Source organism: Ammospiza caudacuta, chromosome 1, assembly GCF_027887145.1.
Source record: "Ammospiza caudacuta isolate bAmmCau1 chromosome 1, bAmmCau1.pri, whole genome shotgun sequence".
Taxonomy (NCBI): domain Eukaryota; kingdom Metazoa; phylum Chordata; class Aves; order Passeriformes; family Passerellidae; genus Ammospiza; species Ammospiza caudacuta.
The window spans coordinates 7,404,877-7,428,548 of NC_080593.1; the positions used below are offsets into that span (position 1 = coordinate 7,404,877).

At 40.1% G+C, this 23,672-nt stretch overlaps 1 protein-coding gene across 1 annotated transcript in view; it reads left to right on the forward strand.

The window, feature by feature from the left end:
• Window positions 1-563: 563 nt before the first annotated feature.
• ACTR3B (actin related protein 3B) overlaps window positions 564-23,672 on the forward strand; it is a 29,121-nt gene continuing 6,012 nt past the window's right edge. The window contains exons 1-9 of the mRNA XM_058806141.1: window positions 564-693; window positions 7,987-8,042; window positions 9,857-9,981; window positions 10,923-11,033; window positions 11,416-11,511; window positions 11,666-11,773; window positions 13,015-13,158; window positions 13,764-13,937; window positions 16,780-16,872. Of these exons, the coding sequence (XP_058662124.1) occupies window positions 650-693; window positions 7,987-8,042; window positions 9,857-9,981; window positions 10,923-11,033; window positions 11,416-11,511; window positions 11,666-11,773; window positions 13,015-13,158; window positions 13,764-13,937; window positions 16,780-16,872 (951 nt within the window). The 5' untranslated portion in view covers window positions 564-649. The remainder of the gene's footprint in view (window positions 694-7,986; window positions 8,043-9,856; window positions 9,982-10,922; window positions 11,034-11,415; window positions 11,512-11,665; window positions 11,774-13,014; window positions 13,159-13,763; window positions 13,938-16,779; window positions 16,873-23,672) is intronic.

Consider the following 23,672-nt stretch of genomic DNA (forward strand, 5'->3'; position numbering starts at 1 on the left):
TTAATATCTAACTTAAGAAGATTTTAAGCTCATGAAATCCATCAGGGGCCCTGGTTGTCATGGATGAAGGAGTGTTCTCACAAGCAGGAGAGTGAGCGTGGGAGCTGTGCACTATGTCAGCGGTGTGCAGTAACGAGTGGAAAGTACCGGCTTTAGCTGGGGTTATTTTCTTTACAGTGTCCAGTGGCTGGTTGGGATTTGTGCTGAGCACAGTGTTCATAATACAGAGATGTCCATTTTGGGGAATGGGAGTTCAGTTCGCAATGAGCAACCCAGGCAGGTGGCGGAGCCACCATCCCTGAAGGTGTTTTAGAAAAGACTGGACGTGCTCTGCTCGTGCTGGGAGGTAGGCTGGACTCGAGGACGTCTGAGCTCCTTCCCAACTACATTGACTATGCAGCGCCGAATCCATCACCCAGCCCCGAGCACGGCTTTCCGCCACAGACACAGCCCCGCACCGGCTTCTCCCTCACGCCGCGCCCGCGGCAAGGCCCTGACCCGACATGGCGGCCCGGGCGCGGGCGGCGGCGCAGGCGCGGGGGGCGGCGCTGGTGGCGGCCGCTGCGGGCCCGCCCGCATGGAGCCCGCGCCGGGGGAGCCGGCGGCCGCCCGGATGGTGGCGTAGGGCCCGCAGTGCCGGCCCCGCAGCATGGCGAGCTGCCTGCCGCCCTGCGTGATCGACGGCGGCACCGGGTGAGTGCGGGCAGGGGAGACCGGCTGCCGGTGCCCGTGCTGAGGACTGGGGGGGTGTCTCCGCGTCGCGCCCCTCCGCTGCCTCCCGCTGCCGGTGAGCGCTCCTCGCACGGGGCCGCGCTGCTGCCGTGTGTCTCGGTGGCCTCTCGGCTTGCTGAGGGTTTTTCTCCCCTCCGGCCTTCAGCGGGCTGGTGCCCATCGCTCTCGTCCTCTCTCTGCCCTTCCATCCCGCCGGAGCGCGGAGCGGGGCAGCCCTGCCGTGTCCCCGCCGTGCGTGTTTCTGTGTGCCCTCTTCGCCTCTCTCTCGGGACCCGCTTTCGTTTGTGTCCTCTGGCTGTGAAGTATTGCATGATGCAAGTGCTAAAATTGGGGACGGCTGGTTTCAGAAGGGGAGAGGAGCCAGGAGCCCGCTCTGAGCGGTCCAGAGGCGATGCCTGGGAAGGCGATGCCTGGGGAGGCTCACGGAGGTGCCCGAGCCGGGGGCAATCCTGGCCGTGCCGTGCCGTGCCTGGACACGGAGCCCAGCCAGCCCAGCTCCCTGCCCCGGGCCGCTCTCAGAGCGGGCTCCTGCCTCCTGTCCCCGTTTGAAACCAGCCATCCTTAATTTTAGCATTTTCTGAGGCTGAGGTGGGAGCGCGCTGCCTTGCTCCAGTGATGCGCTCGGTCATTGGGTCATCCCTTCACCTTTCTCTGATCAGTGTGAGATTTATTCCGTACTTAACTAGACCAGAGTTTTGAGTTTTGTAACTCAAGTCTTGGAGGGCAGGAGTGACTCTGAATTGCAGAGGCTGTGCTTGGGAGGCGTTTCAGGAGCGGCTCTGTCCTACCTCTCTGTGCTAGAGAAGACCTGAATGGATATTGAGCATCCAGTCCTGCTGTGCCTTAGCGGGGGAGGTGTCAGAGGGAGCTGTAATTCAGCTGTAATTCTGAATCTGTGGTGTGCTTTTGCTAATTAATACCTTTCCTTTGGCCCAACAGTTACAGACAGCTCTGAGGAGAGGAAATGAAGCCCCGGACTATGAGTAACTATTCGTGCAGTAGCTTTACTTGTCAGACTCGGTCTCTCTGATTGCATTAATTCAGCCTTTCCTCTGCAGGGAATTTGCAACACTATTTTAATTTCTTTAATACTTGGAAAGTTATCTTTAAAATTTCCTGAACAGAACAATCTTTACAAAACCAAACCCCAGACTAATCCAACCAAATCAAGAAACCCCAGTCCCCAGGTAACCACAGGAAGCACTTTCCAGTGCTGTGGTGCCACATTGCCTTCTCCTGTAAAAGTGTGTCACATTTTGAAATATGTCTGTGTTAAACTGTCATGAAAGTTTTAGAAATCTTTGCCTGTTTCTGCTTATACTTTAGCTTACCAGAAACCAGCTCTGCTCCCTCAGTGGGGAATACTGGAGTTCACAGCTGGAGACTTTGGAAGTAGAATAGAGACCAGATTCTACCTTGTGTCTAATTCTGCTTGCTCTTTAGATACTTCTTGGTAGTTTCCCAGGTTTCTTCTATATATTTGCTGAAGATATTGTAAATATCTGTTCTCCACAGATCTGTTGATATTATAGGATTACTACTTGATAGTTTAGAGAGAAATGGGAGGTCTGGGTGGATCCTTTAAAAAGAGTACAGTATAAACTGTAAAATTGAGAAAATACATTAAATGCCAAAACTGCCTTTTGCAGGAGACCCCCTTGGCTTTCTGTTTGTGGAGTAATTCCAGTGTTGCACTAGCAGTAGATATTGCTGGCCAACAGTTACACAAAATAAATGAGGATAGGATATTGCTTACTGTGCCCTTTCAAAGAAATAATAATTGAAGTAAAATTTCTAAAATCTATTTAGAGCTTGTATGGGTAAATCCGATGGGTTTTGTGGGGGAGGGACATGTATATTGTTTTGTTTCAGGAAGAGTTTGGATAGTCCCCAAGTGATGCACATTTCTTTTTCAATGCCTTCAAGTGATCTTGATTCACAGGAGACAACATGATATCTCTGCTGGTGGGACTTGTGCTTGAATGTGTTGTAGGGCACTCAAAAATGGCAGACTTTTCAGCAAAGAGACTACTGAATGTGAAATAAGTTGTCTTGCAGAATTCAGGATGAAACGAGTCTGAACAAAAGCAGCCAGAAGAAATAGCTTGACTCATTGATACACAGTCTCTGGAATTTTCCTCTGTGTGGGCTGAAAACCTTCTTATTGTTAGAATGAGTCTACTTTGGGTTACAAGCTTCAAACAATTCATTCAAATTATTCATGAAAGGGCTTTCAGATGAAAAATTGAGAAGAGCATAGCAGAAAGGGAAAGGTATATGCACTGTGGGACATTGTGTATATAAAATGCACTTTTCTACTTAAATCTCTGGTACTGAATGAGGTATTCTGTCCAGCCACTAATCCACCTTTTTTTTTTCATGTAAGGGGTTTTAAGAAAATTGTTAAAAGAATGGTTTTGTTGTTGTTTTGGGCATAAGGAGGCTGGCTTAATTTACTGTAATTTGCAGCCACATGCCTCAGTCCTGTAAATGCCAGAATTCCTCAAAAAAAAGTAAGAACAGGTGTACAAAAAATAACAGACCTTCAGTGAGAAACTTATTTTTAAAGCAGGACAGGATAATGTTCCTTTAGTGTAATGGATGCAGATGACTTGAATTTCCTTTGCCATAAACTGCTCAGTCTTTATTCACAAGTCTTGCAGAAATAGTAATAATTTGCTATACTCTTTTCCATTAGTATTTGTAAATGACTTGACATGGGGCAGTTTTGATGCACCACATCTTGATTTTCTCTGTGTGAGATTCTCCTCGTGATCAGTTTACACATTGCTGTCACTCTTTTTGTGGAGAAGGGCATGCTATTTTTAGTTTCTTAGGACTACCAGGCCTTTCTGTGTTGCTGCTTTAAATAGCTTTAGACTTCATAACCAGTTTTATTAATTGGCATTTAGCTGTGGGACATCAGAACAGTAGTAGGTGGGTGAGCAAAACAAAGGTATCTTAAAATACTCCTCTTCAGTGTATTTGTAGATGTTGATGAGTGCTTCTGGTTGGGTGTATTTTATTGAAGCCATTCCTTTTTAGTAAAGAGAGGGTACTTTGGCAAAGTCTTACTCATGAGTTTAGAGGTAAATACTTGATTTCTGGGAGAAGTGAGCTGCGCTGGGTCTTAAAACTTGAAGCTCAAGGTGTTTTTTCATGATGTTACCATTAAAGATTGCTGAAGCCTCAGAATATGCTATGTTTCCCCTCTCTTACTATATTTCTGAACAGGCATTATTGTAATTGCTGTTCTGGGACTAAGGAGTTTGAGTTAATTAACTGTTGTTTATAATCACAGGCTTCAGTCCTGCAAAGTGCTAGACTTTCTCAAGGAACCCAATGGCTCTGCTGTACTCTTTATTCTTACAGTGGCTGCTTTTGTGCAGACAAAATAGATTATTTTTTTCCCTATTTGATATTTTCTCCTTCATGTCTTCTTCATTCCCATCCCTTGTTTTCAAAAGTGCTTTTCCAAATCTTCATGAAGAACTCGTGTTGCAAGTTCCTCAGACATGCTTGCACTGATGATAATGGAGTCTGCTGTGGCAGCCTGGCATCACAGGTGTTCTGGCAGCAGCAGCCTGGTTATTCAGCCTCTTAGCTGTCAGGGAAAGTGTTCTATTTACAGAGGCTATTTGTTTGTTTACAGGACTTTCTCAAAGCATCCTGCTATTTTTAGTCACTTCATATTTATCTTTTCAGAGTTTTTTTTTTTTTTTTGTGTGAATGTAACACATAGTTTTAAAGATGTGGACCAAAAAAGCAATAGAGAGTGATCAAATGCTAAAATGGTTGCATTTGGGCTTTGCTCTTTTGCATATTTATACAGAGAAAAAATTGGATGTTTTGTGTTTTCAGATGGATAAAGCAACTGTTTGAGTTTGTGATTTGTTCTCATGCTTTGGGAAGAATTTTCCTAAACATTTCTCTCTAAAGTGGTTGAGGGTGCAGCATCTGCTTCCAAGTGCAGTCCATTTCTGTATCTTTGGAGTCAATTCTTGATGTAAGTTCTTCCATCTTTCCTCTTGGTGGGACCTCAGAAGGGAACAGGGTTAGGATGACCAATCCTCATGCAAAGGTTTGTGAAACTGGTTTGTGTATGAACTCTTCACCTGGTCAAAACAGTATGAAAGAGACCACACTATTTTTAGAAATTGCTTGTTTCAACAGCATGTAATTTCCAGAGATTTAAAACCAAATGTGTAGTCCTCCAAATCTCCTTGCATGAAAAAGCCTTAGTCTATTGGATCAGTTTTTTGCTAATTTTTAGTGCAGTATCCTATATTTTGGCCTGTTTCCAGTAGGTTCCTCTCTCACTGGCAACAAATTGCTGCTTTTAATGAAATTAAGTTGGAATACTGATTATCTACACATTCCACTACAGCTGTCTCTGTAATTTTACAGATCACAAGATGTTGCATTACCATTAGTCTGCTAGGCTGTAACCCAGGAGAAAGAAAACTGTGTTTTAGATGCTTAAATATTCATTGGAGAAGGGGCTGGAGACCAGGTACCCTCTGCAACTGTTCAAGTCCAGAGCCTTTCTGTTCAGTAAATATTTAAATATCATGTGGGAAAGGGAGTATTTTCTGTAGGAGGTGCTGGAAATGGGTCACCCAAACATTTTAATGTACCCTTGAGAGGTGGAATGAGTTTGGGTCCTGCTGGGCACAGCAGAGATCTGGGACCATATCCTGAGGCTTCTGGAGAGCAAAAAGCTGCACAACTGCTTTATCTGTTTTCCTTCTCTTCCTGAGTGGTCTTGGGAGAAATTTGAGTTTCCCTTCCATTTGGTTTTGTGAAAAATGCCTGAAATGTGGCTGCTTGTTCCAGTCTGTCTCTTGTTTGATCCTAAGTGGATTTTCTTTTTTAACAGATTTTTTTTTTTCTGCTTATTTGCTTCACCACTGAATTGAGAATTTAGTTATCTCTTTGTTTTAGTATTAGTCTTTCATGGATTAATGACATGCAATAGAAATCTCCCATATGTTACCTTCTGTGAGATTAATTCTTTGAAGATAATTTTTTTCATGATACTGAGAAATAAACTTATTTGGTAGTTTTTTAGTAGGAGAATTAACCCAGGTTAAAAATGAGTCTATAAAATACTGAGCTGTAGGGGTTTGGTAACTTTACAAGTTACCCTGGTAGGAGGATCTGATCCATTCTGGAGAGGGAAGGTGAAGCTCCTGCAGACTGGTAGCCCAAATTGACTTTTAGAGAGTGTTTTCTTTTTTTAATACTGTGAGTGGGTGTGAGTTTAGCATCTGTGTTGAGGGGGAAAAGATGGCAAACTGAACTCACCTCTTGGCCAAACTTTACTTTAAGAAATGAGTTCTGGTTAGACTGCAGGAACCTTTTAGTTTATTCATGCACACAGACATATAAAAATTGTATGAAAAGTATATATATGTATTGTCCTTGGGTTTTGTCCCTGAGGCTTGAAAGGCTTTTTTTCATTATGTTTCTGCCTAGTTGTCATTTCTAAGTCTTGAAACTAGGTCTTTTAAACAAATAAAAATGTTTTCCCTGGTTTTCATTATGTTCATTTAGTCATGATTCATTTCAGAGAGAGAAATAAGAGGAAGTGGCCTGTACTGGTCTTAAATCCCAGTGGAACTCCTGTTGTTGCTTGTTATGTTTTAACAATATTCCCTAGGTAGGGCTCGTTCTAAAATGTGAGGAATCTATGCAATAATAATCACAAAAAGAACTTTTGCTAGTAATGTCCTCCTTTACAGTCAGTCTAATTTAACATCCTGATTATGTTTTTCTGAGAGCCACAGCAAGTGTGCATAAACAATTTGGATTATACTAAAAGCATATGTCTATAATGATGATTAAAAACCCAACAAACCCTTGCCTCCAAAACACAGTCCTTGTCTTCTTAGCCTTGGGGGAATGGCTTTTTAACTATTGTTTGAAGTCTATTGAAGCTATAGCTTTGAAGAGAAGTTGAAATATAAATATTTAAGTCCAAGGTCATTGATAATTCAATTTAGATTAATTCCTTTATCTAAGAAAACTGTGATCCTTAATGAGTATTTTTATACCAAATACTCTGTAAAGAGGAACCTACTTTTCAAGCTGCTAATGAAGCTGCAAACCTCTTCTTTGGCCATGGCATAATATTATTTGCAAATATTGAGAGTAGGATGCAGACAAAGACTTTAAATTCACTTTAAGACTTAGACTGGGATTGGTCTCATTTAAGAATATCATGGCTTTATGTTTTTTGTGTAAAAATTATGTGAACAGTGCTGATTTCCCTCAAATCCTGCTGCTGCTGTACTTCTGTTTCAAGCTAAAGGCAGTACTCAAGAATGACATCAGTCTCTGCAAGCATTCAATCAATTTAGTTGGGTTGGTTTTTTTTTTAACAGTTTCTGATGTGGGTTTTGTTGTCATTGTGGGATTTTTTCTTTTTTTTTCCCCTAGGAAATAGAGCTGTTTTTCACAGTCTAGGATGTTAATTATTTCTGAAGACCTGGAGTAGCTTGCAGCCACTAACACCTGTAGAAATTTTTAGGTTTTATGTGAAAATCTCTTTACTTTTTTTGTTCCCCCTTCTTTCCTCTCAAGCCTTTAATTGTTAAAATAGATCTTATATGTATATTGAAAGAAATGATCAATGTTTTGTACCATCTGTTGCCCATTTCTAGAGCATTTCATCAGTGCAGGCTTGCTTTGGTGTGGTATTTGTCTTTTATCACACACAGATAATATCCTGTGACAAAGTGAGTGGTTTGTTCAAGGCCTGGAAGGGAATTGTATCAGGATTGTAACAAGAGTTCTTTTCTGTGGTTTATACTTGTGATACTGTATTATTTCTTTTTTCCTCTATTTGAGAATATTAAACAAATATGTAAAGTGTAAGGTTCTCTTTGGTCATGGTAACTGAAGGGTAAAATCTGCATGGCCCTGATTTTTCCCAAAGGGTGCAATGTGACCTGCCTGTCCTTTGTCACAGCTGGTCAATAAGATTGAAAAAGGAAGAGTTGAGTTTTCAGACTTGATAGTTCTGAATATCACCAGGAAAATCCATAAGCTGAAGTTGTCTGAAAAATAACACTTAAAATATTTACTGCTTTGAGTTTTCAGCAGGGTGATAGTTGAAAGCATAATCCAGAAAATATGGACATGGCATGTGATGCATGTTTTACCTTCACTTTAAGAAAAGGAGTGAATTGAAACTATTTTTTCCTCATGTTTTTGCATCTAATGACCTGGTGATATTTTTTTTCCCCCTAGGTATACCAAGCTTGGCTATGCAGGAAATACAGAACCTCAGTTCATTATCCCATCATGTGAGTTGATTTTTTTTGTCTCCAAATTGTAACATCCACTGCTGTCACTGAGCACTTTGAGGATTAAATTACATGCTTCCAACTCCCAACTCAGCCCTCATAGTGCTGTGTCCATCTGGGAAGTGATATTCACCCTGGTAGCATCCTTGGCTGGAGTGTAGCTAAACAGAGCTCCTTGTCTGCAGTTACCTGGGACTGTTGCTCATTAAACCAGCTCTTGGTTGCTATGACAAAGATGAAGAGAGCTCCAGTCCAATTTCCTTTTTATCTCCATTATTTTTTGGCCAGGACTCTTGAGTAGACAGAATGCAATTTACCTCCTGTCTACCTGACACCATGGTTACAGCCTGGATAATCTGGGGGAAGGCTCCCAATCAAATTAAGTACTAAAGTGCAGGTGGTGTCTGCCTTATTTACATTGTCTGGGACTGTAGACAGTTTAATATTCAAAAAAGTTTTTCCTGTTAGAAAATGTTCCTTTTGGGTGTGTGTTTACCAATTAAAATGTTCTTGCACATTTAACATGCTTTTGTTGAACAGATTTACTCTTTAATTTTTTTGTGTGTGTTAAACTTGTTTAAAATGTTATACTTTTCTGGTGTTCTTGATTTTGATTGACATCTTAATAGTTTTTCTGAAATGCTGTATATATATGTATAATACATATATATAAATAGTAGTATTAACTATATATTTACATCTATAATGGCATCTGTTACCTCCATTTATGTTGAACACTGCTTTTTACTTTTTGTAAACTTTGCCAATTAACTACTTATTAATGCATCTATACAACCTTGTAGCTACTCATAGGAAAAATATAAAGATAAGGAGGTTATAAAGGTAATTGGTGGCCAATTAAGTGAAGGGGACACAGTTCTTCACCAGGTGTAGCTGCAGTACTGCTTACAGTCTCACTATTTTAACTATTGTAAAATGTGAAACCTAAACCACTGGTAAAGATTTAAATGTCCTATGTTAAAGAAATGGGATAGCAGGGATTTCCTGTGATTTTGATATAAATCCTGTTTTATACAACTATAAACCTGTTAGGGGATAGATGTTTTTCCAAAAGAATTGTTTGCCTGTGAGTCATTTTTTGGTGCTAGTAGTATTTGGTGTGTTTGTGGATGATGTCTGCCTGCTCTGCATTTTCTGCTATATGTTATTTAGACCCTGATTATGACCTATTAAAAGAAAACTATATAAACAAAGTTACATTTTAGCAGTACTTCATTCCATTTTTATTTTTAGCTTGCCCCAGATTTGATTTTTGCTGTCTCATCTTCTTGCCTACAGCAGCCATCATCTAATAATTTTAGTGATAGTTGAAGGCTGCTAATGGGAAGCATAAGTGTCTCCAGAGATTTCTCTGTAGCCCTGCAAATTGATTTCTCCCCTCCCTCTTTCCTCTTTCTCACCAACCAGGATAATGACTCCAACACTTATTTTTGAATACACAGTTTATTTTCTTCTTCTCCTGTGCTCTTTGTCTTTATTCTAGAGTTGGAACTCAGAAAATCATGTTGCTTACTGGAGTGCTGCACTTGTACAGGTTCAGTGACTGCTGTAGTCTGTAACAAAGTGCATTTTCAGTATTTTCAGTGATTTATTAGGTGCAATAATGAGAGATGCAGCATGCAGTGAGAATGAACTTGGCTCTGTTGGCTTGCCAGTAGATCACTTACATGATTTCTGCTTTTTATATCCCAATTTTTATTTCTGGAAAAGAATCCTTAAGTAAATAAACATTCATCACTTGGTATTTAACTGTTTTCATTTTGTTTTGATTTGTTTTTTGGGTTTATTTTAAGGTATTGCAATCCGAGAGTCAGCCAAAGTGGGGGACCAGGCTCAGAGGAGGGTAATGAAAGGTGTTGATGATCTGGACTTTTTCATAGGAGATGAAGCCATAGATAAACCTACCTATGCTACAAAGGTGAGCATTCAGGAGACTTTGACAGCTTTTTCCAAGTCTCAAATTTTTATGATAAAATGTTCTAGGACTTCTGGATTGCCATTCAAAACACGTTTGCATTTTTTGTAAAGTATTTTTATTGCTTTTAAAAAAGCTGCATGATTTTGGTTCATGACTTTACCCTTTTTTAGATATCTGTTTTCCTAGTTCTGTCTTGTATGGTTGGTGTTTGTGTAAATATTCATTGATACAGTGCAGCTGTTCAGTTTTCAAAATTCTGAGTTATTAAAATAGTCATATACACTGAATATTTAAATTCTTGCTAAAAGTGTACCCTTTTAACATGGCACACAAACTGGGAAATGTGTTGGATACTTTTGCTTCAGGGAAAGTCACAATTGTTTTGTGAAGGGCTGTCTTCAATGCAGCTTTTCTGTGAATCATATTTTCCATACCCTAGTAAAGGACTTCTTGTACTTACAAAACGTTACTGGCTTATGAACTATGTGGAAAAATATCATATTTTATACATCCTTCTGTGTTACTTAAATGTCAGCTATGTTCTTAATGTTGAACAAAATGTAAACATCATCCCTGCCAGAAATTTTAGGTGAAAAATATATAGCCTATATGGTCTTTATTTCCTTTTATAATATGGAAAAGCATATTAAAGCCAAGTACGCTTCTCAACTTTTTAAGTGATAAAATTTATACAAAAAAGAGGTTAAAACACAGTTCTGCTACAGACTAACAGGAGTAGAGCCTGGATTCTGGTTGCTGGTCCTGCAAGTTAGAGATGGGCTTGGAAGTACTTGGGAGCAGGAGGTAAATTTGAATTGTGCCTCTGAATTCAAGTCAGGATGGGTTTGTGAGATTGCTGTGAGATGAGGTGTCAGACTGTTCCTGCTGCTGGGTTTCTTTGTCCTTGCATGATCCAGTGCTGACAAGTTCTGCTCTTGCAGTGGCCTATCCGACATGGGATTGTTGAGGACTGGGACCTCATGGAGAGGTTCATGGAACAAGTCATCTTCAAGTACCTTCGAGCTGAGCCTGAGGATCACTATTTTTTAATGGTGAGTTAATGAGGCCTGGTAAGGAAATAGTTTTGTAAGAGGAAAACCAAATACCACTCCAAGCACAATTAGCTCTGCTGGAGGATTTTTCTCAGTATGTCTTATTTCTCTAGCAATGATGGGGTTTGTGTTGGGAGGAGAAAACTAATCTTTAAAGCTGCATTATAACTATATTCTGTAAATTTTGTGTTGCAGGCTACTGCAGGTCAACTGTTGCTTTTGAAAAGCTTCAAATGCTGTTTAAATTCTATTTGAAATTTTTTATTTTGAGTGCACTGAGGATTTAAAAAGCTTGATTACCAAAAGTTTGATTAGCTTGATACCGAACTAATCAAGGCAGGATCGTATCGAGGTGTTTTTTCAAAACTCTTTGTTTTTGCAGACAGAGCCTCCACTGAACACACCAGAAAACAGAGAATATCTTGCAGAAATCATGTTTGAATCATTTAACATCCCAGGACTCTACATTGCTGTGCAGGTGAACAAAGTGAATGCGTTCTTCTGAAGTAGAAAACGACTGCAGCATTTTGGTCTTTTGTAGGCATGTGTGTAAAATGTCTGAAACTGTACTTTTTGGGAGTGTAAATTAGAGCACTCTGCCTGCTTCTAAATACAAACTCTCTGTGCTGTAGGCAGTGTTGGCCTTAGCTGCCTCCTGGACGTCACGGCAGGTTGGGGAGAGGACTCTGACTGGGATTGTCATCGACAGTGGTGACGGAGTGACCCACGTCATCCCCGTGGTAAGGAGCAGGATGCACTCTGGAATCAGCACTGCTTTGGACAGGGTTTGTTTACTGTACATTTTAATAAGAAGCACCAAAGAAAACCTTATTTTTAAATTTTTAGTGTTGGTGGGACTTCTTTCCTTGCAAAAGTATGTATTCCATTATGTGTTAGTTTAGCTTGAACACCACAGGAAAGTCACAGTAAGGAACCATCAATCCAGCTTTTAAAAGGCTATTTCTGTGTAAAGCTTTACCTTCTGTTACTGTGATGCCTCAGCTCTCTTAAATATCAATGGTTATCATGGGTTTATGTCCCCTGCATGCCAAGAGTGTCTGACAAGAAATGTCCTAGCTTTATAATACCCTGCATTTCGACTGTTTAATATATCTGGTAATGTGTGCTTTTTATATGATTTATTGTACTTTATTGTTTCCACTCTGCTTATGTGGAAACAACTACAAATTTATATAAGTATCTGTTCTTATACATGATCAATCTCATCAGTTTATGTGAGGATGTTAAAAATACAGAGTTATCTGTGCATACTGATATCTGCTGATGTCATTTTGTGTATTTTTGAACCATACTGTGTCCTTGAATGATCAGGTATATTAGAAATGAAAATTTGATTTCCTTAAACTTCATCTTGGCATTTTGGTGCTAACTTGATCTTCTCAGTGTTTTGTCATATGGGCAGTGCTGAGAACAAATAGCATGTACTGTGTGAAACTCTGAAAAGTGTAAAAAAAAAGGCAAGGGAAGAAATAATGTGGCTCAGCAATACCAATGTTTTCAGTAAATGCATCCTAAAAAAATTCAGCAAGTAGATTTCTTATTTTTATTGTGCTTATTGTAAGATTCTATTTCTATTGGAGTTTTCTATTACTATGTGATTTTTCTTGTCTTGGAAATTTATATTTTTTTCTATTAATTTTTCACTCTCAAACAGAACACAGGTAGTTAATTTATATTATGTCTACTTTTCTGATGGTACCATAAAGGGACCATCAGATCTGACTGATATGTTTATCACTTGTGTATCTATAAGATAGTCACTATCTGTTTACATGTGGTAATCAAGGTCTTTAAATAAAAATTATATTCACTTTGCAGTGGGGTGCACATTTTTAGAATGATTTTATAGTTTCAAGATTTTAGTTTTAATAGAAACCAGAGTATTATAAAAAGGAATGTTAGTTATTGATACACAGTAAGTTTTCCTCTTAAATATGTCTTTTCCTCTCCTCCTACATAGGCAGAAGGCTATGTTATTGGAAGTTGCATCAAACATATTCCTATTGCAGGTAGAGATATTACTTACTTTATTCAACAGCTTCTAAGGGAAAGGGAGGTAGGAATTCCTCCTGAACAATCTCTGGAGACAGCAAAAGCCATAAAGGTACATCCTCCTTTATCTCTTAATAAATACATAGTAAATCTCTGTGAGCTGATTTTTTGGCTCTAGCAAGTTTCCAGTGGCTCTCTTAAAAATGCAGATGTAGGCAGTGTATTACAATTACACCAGCTTCTGGTGGTTTATCCAATCAAGTGTGGGGGAAGGAGAAAGAGGAAGAAAATAAAGAAAATATTCATGCTGGGCTGTTTGGAGTGAGTATGTTCCGCAGCTTAAATCAGCATTTCAGCTTTGGAGTTGTTAAAATATGCTTTGTAATACAACTTAAAAAAAAAAAAAAAGAAAAAAGTAGGATGATGGTGTAGGCCTGCTCTTGCAGTGCAAGCTTGCCCTTGAAATTCTTTATTGTTGGTGATGTTTTCATTTTGGGAGAGGCAGATGTAGCTGAGTCAGCGTGTGCAGCCCTTTGGAAGCAAATGGGCCTCGTGCCTTGTGGGGCTGAGGCTTCAATAGTGATTTGGGTGGGAAAGTTCCTTCAACAGCTCCATCTGTAAAAACGCTCACATTTTTCTTTTCTGGTTGTGTTGCACTTAAATTCACTGATGTACTAATGATTTCAGCTATTTTTAACACCTGGTGTTTCCTACCAGGAGAAATACTGTTACATTTGCCCTGACATAGTGAAGGAATTTGCCAAGTACGATGGGGACTCTCGCAGGTGGATCAAACAATACACGGGCATCAACGCCATCAACAAATCCAAGTTTGTTATCGATGTTGGCTATGAGAGGTTCCTCGGGCCAGAAATCTTCTTCCATCCCGAGGTAAGAGCAGGGAATATCTGTGCTCAGTTGTGCCATTCCCGGTGCCTGGGCGCCATCCCGTGGCAGTGAGGGGCCAGTGAGTCTGCTGAACACGGGCCCGGTGCACTCACAGGTAACGTCCCCACAGCAGAAAAGGGGTTTTGTGGTGTACAGTCTAACGGTTAAAACATCTTGTTCTGTTCCTGTTTCAATCTGAACTTGAGAAGTAATTGTTTCATTTCACAGTGTTTGTATATAATTTTCCCCTTTCAGCATCACTTTAAACAAGTCTTGTCACAGACATCTTCTGTGAAAAATCCTTTCTTTAGGATTTTTCCTCCTGAGAAGCTGAGGATGTAAAAAAAATGTAAACAATGATTATCTGCTGCTGTGGAATGCAACAGGTGCATCTGGGATTGGTCTCATGTGGTTGTTTCTAATTAATGGCCAATCACAGCCCAGCTGGCTCGGACTCTCTGTCCTGGCCACAAGCCTTTGTTATCATTCTTTATTTTTCTATTCTTAGCTAGCCTTCTGATGAAATCCTTTCTTCTATTCTTTTAGTATAGTTTTAATATAATATATATAATAAAATAATAAATCAATAATCTGAAACATGGAGTCAGATCCTTGTCTCTTCCCTCATCCTCAGACCCCAGTCACTAAATCTGCCTTTATACTTTGTATGCTGCCAATGATTTGGGCACTACTAAGCATGGCCTTCATGATATTCTAAATATTGGGTACAGACTTTAGATACTGAATCAGTCTGTAAGGCATGGATGATAAATTTATCCTTGAAGGAAATCTCTTGAAATCTCTCTTGGTGTGGTCATAAGTAGTATGTACAATTCTGGGAAACATTACTGTACCTCGTCACTCTGATTTTTGATAGTTCAGTTTGAGTGAGTTTCAGGATATTGGTGAGAGGAAGGAGTCAGGATATTGTTGAGAGGAAGGAGTCAGGATTTAATACATGTCTTTTCCATTCCTGCACACTTAGTTGGACTTATTCAGGCACCCATAGTCTGTAATACTGTTAAAAAGTTTTATTAAAATCCACATCAATACTGGTGAAGTTTCCCTTTTTCTACCCTCCTCATTGGAAGAATATTAAAAAGCTTCGTTCTGCTACCTTTTGTCTGAATTCCAGCTGTAATCTTCTTTGGTCAGTTTGTAGCCATCTGATCTTCTGCCAGTATTAAATCTCTGGGCTAAGTAGTTTTTCTTCCCTGCTGTTTACCAATGTGATTTAACAGAGAAGCACTGAATCCCATGTCAGACATCATTTCAAGAGTTTCTCATTCCATAGTCTCTAAAAAGACTGTTGGGAATGGGATAAAGGACCAATTTCCATTTTTTCATTTCTTGGTAGTTTCTTGATGCTGTATTGAAAAAACCACCCAAACCTGAACTGACTTCCTAGACAAGAAAAATATAATGGATGATGTGTACTGCATCCAAAGAGAATTTCTGGTTGTGTTTCATTAACTCCTTACTTGAAAGGGTAGCAGCTTAGCTAGGTAAAAGCTGCCTTTGGTAAAGCTGTCTTGTAATCTTTTCCTATTTTCAGTTTACAGAATTTGTTCTGAAGTCTTTAATACTCCTGGAGTTAGGTCTTGGGGTTTGTGGCTATCCAGATTATTTCTCTGCTTTTTAAATTAGAGATTTTATTTGCCAGTCTCCAACCATATCGTATTGGCCGGCAGACTGCAATTTTACATTCAGTTCTGTTGTCTCTGTTCTGGGATGATGTTATACCCTAACTCTCATTCCTATTTATTCCTTTTTGCCTGCTGTTTTATCAATATCTTTATGGAGAGCTCAGGAGTTTTCATTCTCATGTAGTTCATATTCTGTAGTTCATTCAGATGAAAGCTCAGTATGCAGCAGTTTCTCTTTTTGGTTTATGTGGCTTCATTTTTTTGCTTCTTGCATGATTCATTCTTACTGTGGAAGTTAGTTTGAATTCTTGGGAAGTGCCACCAACTTCCTTTACTAATTTTTTCTCAGTTCAGTGTATACTTGTTATGCTTGACTGTTGTTATTTGTTCATCCATGTAGATACCTCATCTTGTTTTGAATTTAAATCCCACATACTTCAACACAAAAGCTTATATTATATCTACAATAATATAGTATTATATATTAGGAATTAATATAATTTTTAGAGTTTACCCTCTGAAAGGAAAAAAAAAATGGGCTTTTACCAGTTCTTTACTTGAAAGCTTAAGTGGAAGATTTCCACTAGACTGTTTTCTAGCATTAGCAACTCTTAACTCTCTAGTTTTATAAATGCAGAAATTTACATCAGCATTGTGTTCATTGTAGATTAGCATTGTTTGCATTGATGGAGGCTTTCACTCAAAATCTTAGACTATATATACTTTCTTGAACATTGGATACTTCCTGGGCTTGGGAAAAAAATCTGATTTTTTGGTGGGAATTTAACTGAAGTATTTTAATAGCATTAAATTTTTTTTGCAGAGGAGCATTCTGATTTGTCCACTGGTGTTTCTAATCTTGCTTGAAAGGAAAGGCAGGACAACAGTGAGTGGTAACAGTGTGTTTAATATTGCAGGAAAACTCAAACTCATCTTGCAGGCAATAAAAGTGCATAGTGCCTAAATTGTAAACAGTGAATTTCTGACCAAGGAAGAGAATCTGATTTTCTTAGCAGAAAAAAGAAATTCTCATTTCCTTTGCAGAGAAGTGTTTGTTTTAATGTAGAATAAATTGTGAGCAAGACTTGAAACTCCCACTCATCCCCTATTATAAGGTCTCTCCACAGTCTTATTTCTGCCTTTTTAATTTCTCTGTTCTTTGGATGAAAAAATCTAATGCCTGTTCTGTTTCATTTTAGTTTGCCAACCCTGATTTCATGGAGTCCATTTCGGATGTAGTGGATGAGGTGATACAGAACTGTCCCATCGACGTCCGGCGGCCGCTGTACAAGGTATGGCCTTTCCCTGGTGGGATTCATGTCATTTGTTTAAGGAATTGAAATAGGAGTCTCTTCAAGACAGATCTTATAAGCTTTTGGAGGTATATTTCACACTCAAGACAGCTCAGCTACTTTAGACAGCATAAAAATTACCAGGATGGCTTTTGTGATTATGTGTGGTGGTGTTTGAAGGTCCCCAGGATGAGGCGAGAGATGAGAATCTTGACTCCATGTTTCAAAAGGCTGATATATTATTTTATGATTTTATATTATATTAAAAGAAATTATATATTAAAACTATACTAAAGAAAGAGAAAGGAGACATCAGAAAGCTACAAAGGAATGAATAATAAAATCTCGTGATGGACTCAGAGAGTCTGACACAGCTGGCTGTGATTGGCCATTAATTAAAAACAATTCACATGCTGGGTAAACAGTTCTCCAAATCACATTCCAGAGGAGCAAAACATGGAGAAGCTGAAGCTTCCCAGGAAAAGAAATCCTGGCAAAATAGTTTTTCATAAAATATGTCAGTGACAGTAGTGTTGGAAACAAAAAGGTTTTAATAAAAGGCAAAATAACAAAACTCTTCATAAAGAAAAATCAAACTAGCTGCAAGAGTTCCTTGCCCCTGATGAAACACCTCACAAAAACAATTAGTTTCCTTGTTCTCTTCTTTTTCTAAATTACTCAAACAAAACTTTTTAGCTCCTATCCAATTAACTATCCTTAAGTTTGAAATAAAATCCCCCAAATCCTATAAAATGTCTTTTCATCTAATTAAAAAAAGCTTCTAAACTTATTTCCTTTAAAAAAAAAAAAAAACAAAAAAAGAAATTTGTCATTCCAACACATTCCTATAAGGAATAAATACCAGCATCAAAGTCAGAAGCATGTGAATGGCTGCCACTTCCTCCACAATGAGAAATGTCAACTTTGGATAGAAATTAAACAAAGTGCCACTTCTAAATGCCACTAGATATTTGCTGCTTTTTACTTTTGAAAGAGAAATTTGTGCAAAGGCTCAATGCATAGGTAAGTATTGTCCTTGAGGAGCTGTGGCAGAGGGATGTTATTTGTATCTGACATTTGTAGTGTGGGTGTTTGTGCATGAAGGACTTTTAGTTTTGCCCATTTCAAGGGTTATACTGTGGTCTCTCAATACCCTCCTTCCCCTGCTTTATCAAGTGGTGGTTTCCAATATTTTTTTTCATAGTCTTATCTTGTATCTGCTCATTGTCTGCAGTTCAGTCAGTACTGCATCACTTATAAAGTACATGAAAACTGAAAATATTTAAGGAGAGAACAATTAGGCCAGCTTAAACCTGCTTAAACCCAGGGTGTAGTCCAGAGAGTACTTTCAGTTCCTGATTGTTTAAGGAGTGAAGAGTAAGGTACTGAATGCAGAGTCCATGGCAAGCTTTGTCTGTATTGGCAGCACATCCCATGGTTCCCTTTTTTCAGCTTGTGCAGGAGCAGCACAATTTTGGAAATAACAGCATAAAGCTATAGCATGCAGAGATATGTCTGCTCTTGTGAAAGGTGGTAGTGTTCCTCACCTGGTAGAATGAACTCTAAGTTCCAACTAAGTCATGTCTCTGGATAATTTGTAACTATTAAATTTTTACAGTCTCTTCTCCTTGCCTGGTAAACTCTCTGTAATCTAGAATGAGATGTAGCACTGCAGAGCAGGTCTGTGGGGCAGGACAAAAGGGGAAGTTGAACTTCTTAACAGATTAATATGTCAGTTCTGCAGTAGATGTCTTCAATGACTTCAGGCTTAGGTGGCAGCAGGGTTTAGGAGCCCCTTAATGTGTGGTTGTGCTTAGGGGTCTCTGCTTTTTATCTGAAACACCAAAGCTTCCTCAGAGCAGTTTCGTTGCTTGGTAGGGTAGGGTTTGGTACTGATTAGAAAGTGGTGTTTGAAGTTTGAGGTTAAGTTATTTCTATCTCATCATAATCAGTAGACAAATAACTTTCCCTTGGCTTGCCCCTGATTGAGGCTTTGTTTTTCCTCTTTTCTGTTTTTCATTATACTTGCTGAATTAAAATAATGTTTCACAATTACCAATGCACCGTACTGAGAGATGTCAGTAGTTATTAATGATAATAGCTGCTATCTTCTTGAAGCAAGGTCACTTCAAAGGGATGAGCATCCCTTGTTATCAATGATAAAACAGTGTATGGATGCAGAAATATTCCACTCATACTTTCTCTCTGAGGTTTATCAGTTTCACTTGCCCATGGTGCTGGGTGGTGGCCAGCCAAGGGCCTGTGCTTTGGAGCTGAGTTTCCATCAAATGAATTTGGATTCTTCCTCAGTGTTCCTGCAGAAAATACACAAAAGTATCCTTATTGCAGGTTTTATCTGGGATGTAGCCTTTGAATCATTGCTCCACAACCCATCTTTTGATGTCCTGTTGTATTTCTGAGTTTTACTGCCAGCATCCCTGTTTCCTAATCTGATCAACATCTCTCTCACAAAGCCAGTTATCTTACTTTTTGTTGATGTTTGGACCAGCAGAACCTTGATAAGACTTCAGCCAGATCCGTGACAACCCAGCCTAAAGGGAAGAAAGCATCTAAGATTTGTAAATGCTCATTGGTCAAAAGAAATTACAAAAGTCAGAGAGTCTGAAAGTTTTATTAATAAATTACACACTTGGCATAGGAATTGGTCTGTTAGTCCCTGACCTACTGTCTAAGCACACAGCAGTAGGTTTTGGGTAAAGGGGTAGGGTGAAAGGAAAGAGAGGAATTAAAGAGGGAGAGATGAACTAAAGAAAAAAAGAGAAAAAGGAAACACCAGTCCTGGTTTCAGTGTTGATCCAACTGCATCAGTCTGGCCAATGACATGTCCAGGGTCCTGGGGGCACCCCTGGGGTGGGGGTACCTTTTTATGGAGAGGTTTCTCTGCCCCAAACACAGATTTCTTGCTTTCCAGGTAAATTAGTTGCCATGTGCAGTCTGTTCTATCAGGCCTTTCTAGAAATGGGTTGGAGGGCTTTGGGGACTCTTGGTGGCAGTAATGCCACCCTGTAGTGCATGCCAACTTCCTCCCACTCATTCCTTGTACTCTGCTGTGGCTTGTTCTCATGGATGAAAGCCTTATGTGTGCCTGGCCCCTCTTCTCCAGCCAAATCCTGTTCTTACTCACAGTATGTTAATACCAATAGTCCCTGGTTATTACCAGTAACTCTTGTCTGCTGTTACCAACAGTCCTTGGTTGGCTCCACAGCCATTTAGTTACTGGTTGTTAAGGTTTGGGCCTGGCAAAGCCAGAGCCCCATGGGTACACCTTCTCCCCGGTGAGATGTGACCAGGAATAAGCAAAGCAGGCTCCAAACTTAACATAAAGAAAATTTTATTAACTAAGCTACACACAAACACAAAAGAAAAAAAACAAGGAAAATTAAAACCTCACAAAAACACTCTCTTCTCCTCCCCCCTAAATTCCCAATACAATACATCCTCCAAAATCACCAATTCTAGGTCCAACACCACCCTTCAGATTGCTCAGACTTTCAACTCCTCAAGAGGAGAGGGAGTCCTTCCATGTGTCATGGTGGCCTCTTCCGTCCTTGTTCCGGTGCTCTCACCACCGAACAGGGATCAGGGCTGCTTCCAGGGTTGTCTTTTTAAGGATGCTTTGTCAAGTTCCAGAAAAACACAGTATCTCACCTTCTCACCTTTGGGACATCCGTCCCCCCCATATTTTATATACCCCCTGGGGCCGAGGGGTACCCACACTGAATCTTCTCTGGCACTGGGACATTTCTCCCCCTGGACTCAGTCTCTGTATCTCACGGAAACATAGCTCTGTCCATGGCTACACGAAAGAGTCCAGCATAAAATGCCACTCCATCTTCTCCCTTCTTTCAACATCTCTCACTCTCTCTCTCTCTGGTCCAGACCCCCATCACTGGTTCATTTCCTTCGTCCTCCTCCACTCTTATCACACGTCTAGGAAGGGTTAATGTTCTGTAGGGTTTTCATTGTCCAAAAGGGGTTAAAAACTCCTCCAGGTGGCTGGACTCCTGCTGCCAGCACATATTTACTGAATTTCAAGGTAACGACACAGGCTGCACTCTCTCTCTCTCTCTCTCTCTATCTGTCTCCGGGGGGGGGGGGGGGGGGGGGAAGGATGGCTGTCCGATGTCTCTTGGGGCTCCTCCACCCTTCCATCATCCAAGGCCTCCTCACTCCCGTGTCTGTCCAGGCCCAGGCCTACCACATGGCTGCTCCTTCCCCGCCCAGCGGCAGCGGCTGGACAGGGGAGAGCTCCGACCTCGGTCCCTCGAAGTCCCAAGAGGGCCTCCCAGGGCCGAAGCTCTGCTTTTAACCCCTGGGTGTTCTCGGAGGTGTGTCCTAAAACCCACTGGCTACCCCAGGTGCCAATATCAAAATCCAAGCACCCATTGGTTTGACCACAACATCCCAGAATTCCCCCTTCTTTCTGGTCAAACCACCACACTGGTGTTTGAGACATACACATGAGCCCCTTATTTTCTGGGAATTGAGAGCTCAGAAGAATTCCACTTTGAACTGCTGTTTACAGGACCTGTAGAGAGTGGGCTTTAATCATAGTACTTTCCCATCCTGGCCACAATTTGAGTTGGTAAGTTTCTTTGAAAGTTTAATTGCAGAAATATTATTTCACTTGACTCGTTATTTGGGCAAGAAAAAAGTTTCCAAGGCTGTTAAAAGACAGGTTCTCACTTAACACCTCTTAGTTCTGGGAACAGACAGTGTTTCTGTTAAGCTCAAGAAGGGCTTGGTCCAAGTGCAGTTTGTCAGGGCTGAGGCCTGATGAGCATTTCTCAGATCCCACTGGGGCCTGGAATGGGGGAGATGCACCCTTAGAAATCCATCCCACAACTCAAGTCAGCTTCTCTGTGCCTCCACAAGATCCCATAACCTGCAGCTGTTCAATACCAGGCACAAACATCCTTTCACACATGATGAAGCCTTTTTTAATTGTATAATGATTGCCAGCAATGCACTCTCTAATTCCCATGATTACATCATCTTAATGTGATTACTTGGAAAAACTGATTTGTATTCTCTAACACAGAATTGGAGATCTGGATTGCTTGGGATGAATTGCTTTCTGCTAAAACAGAAAAATATAGATATGGGTTTGAAACTAGGGGACTTGAATTGAAATTTGAAGAAATGAGTTGGGTTTTGGTGGGTTTATTATTTAATTTTTTTATTTTTGCAAACCCAAAGCTTCAGGAAGCAAACTGAAATTTAAAATGAGTGCTCAATTGAAATGAGAAATGACAGAGGAGATAATTTTTGGATCTTACCATATGGATGAAACAATTTGGCATCCTGGCTACGTTGATCATTCCTGTGTGTTGAATTCCACTGAAAAATGACCCATCCTGCATGCAGCTAAAAATCCTGCATTTGTGGTGCTCAGTGAGACATTCCATCACCCTTAGTGTTCTCTGGAAAGAATGGTGTATAGTTCATCTAGTTCTGTTTTTTTTTTTAGCTTCCTTTTTTCTTAAAATATTGTTCCACAACCTTTCCTTGACTTATAATTATATGAATACATAGTATAACTGATATCTCAGAAATGGAGAGAAATTACAAGGAGAGTGCAGTAGCATGATGGGGGCTGTGGTCTGCACAAAAATGAGATCCTTCCCCAGTTTTCAGGTTCCTGTGAGCACACCAGTAAATTCTGAATAACTACTGCACACCCAGCTTGGATCAGTGATGAGCATCTGCTCCTTTGGTACAGCCACAGCAGATGCTGGTGTGGAATGTTTTCAGCACTAGCTGGTATTTAAAAGTCTCTTTTCAACCTGGAAGTACTCTGAAACTTGTCCTAACATTTGTTAATGAGATTAAAACATGAGATTTTGGCACTTAATGTCAAAAACAGTCTCCTCCTGAATTGAGTTATAATAACTTCAGAGGTGGACAAAGGGCTTTGAAAAGTTTTAAAAGCTGGCTGCTATCCTGATAAACAAGATTTTTTGTTTGTAATAGATTCAGAAACTTTTATTCCATGCTCTACTTGATCTTTATTTTTTCTTATCCAGAGTCTCTCCCCAGGTACTTCCTGAGTTAAATGAGAACTGTATTAACAGTTCGGAGGTCCTTGCCTTCTCCCAGTATAAAGAACAGAAGTGTAGGGTCACTGACTGTCCCAGCAATTGATTTTTTTCTGCTTTTCTCTGCTGTGTTTTAGCACAAATACCTGAAAGAGAGAATATAAGATGAATGACATGTGAAGTCAGGTAAATTCTGTCAGAAATACCTCTGAAAGGTCCTAGCCAAGCATGCCTAAGCATTCATGATTCAGATCATGCTGAATGAAATGACAACATCCTTGACCTCAAACTTCTAAGCCAACTTCTTAAGTTGAAAATTCTGCATGAGGTGGGGGACTGTAGGATATTGCTAAGTGTATTTTATTGGAGATGAATTATCCAGGTTTTCCATGGAAACACAGGTGCATGGGGAGAAGATTTTGACAAATGGGCTCTTTTCCTTAGAGAAGGTGACTCCCTAGCTGGGTGTGCAGCTGTTGTGGACTCAGATTAGTCTCTCTCAAAATGAAAACTCAGTGAAATTACAAAGTCAAGCTCGTTGCTACATTTGAGACTTGGGCTGCCCTTGTTGTGTCAGTGTTCATTCAGCAAGTTAAACTGCTGAGCTCACAAGAGCCCATCCTCAAACACTGGACAGGTCCTGGGTGCAGGGACAAACTGGGTGGTAAAAACCCCCTGATGTCACTTCTGACTTCATTTGCTGGTAAATAGAAACCCTTGGTGTGAGAGCAGCTCCAGCTG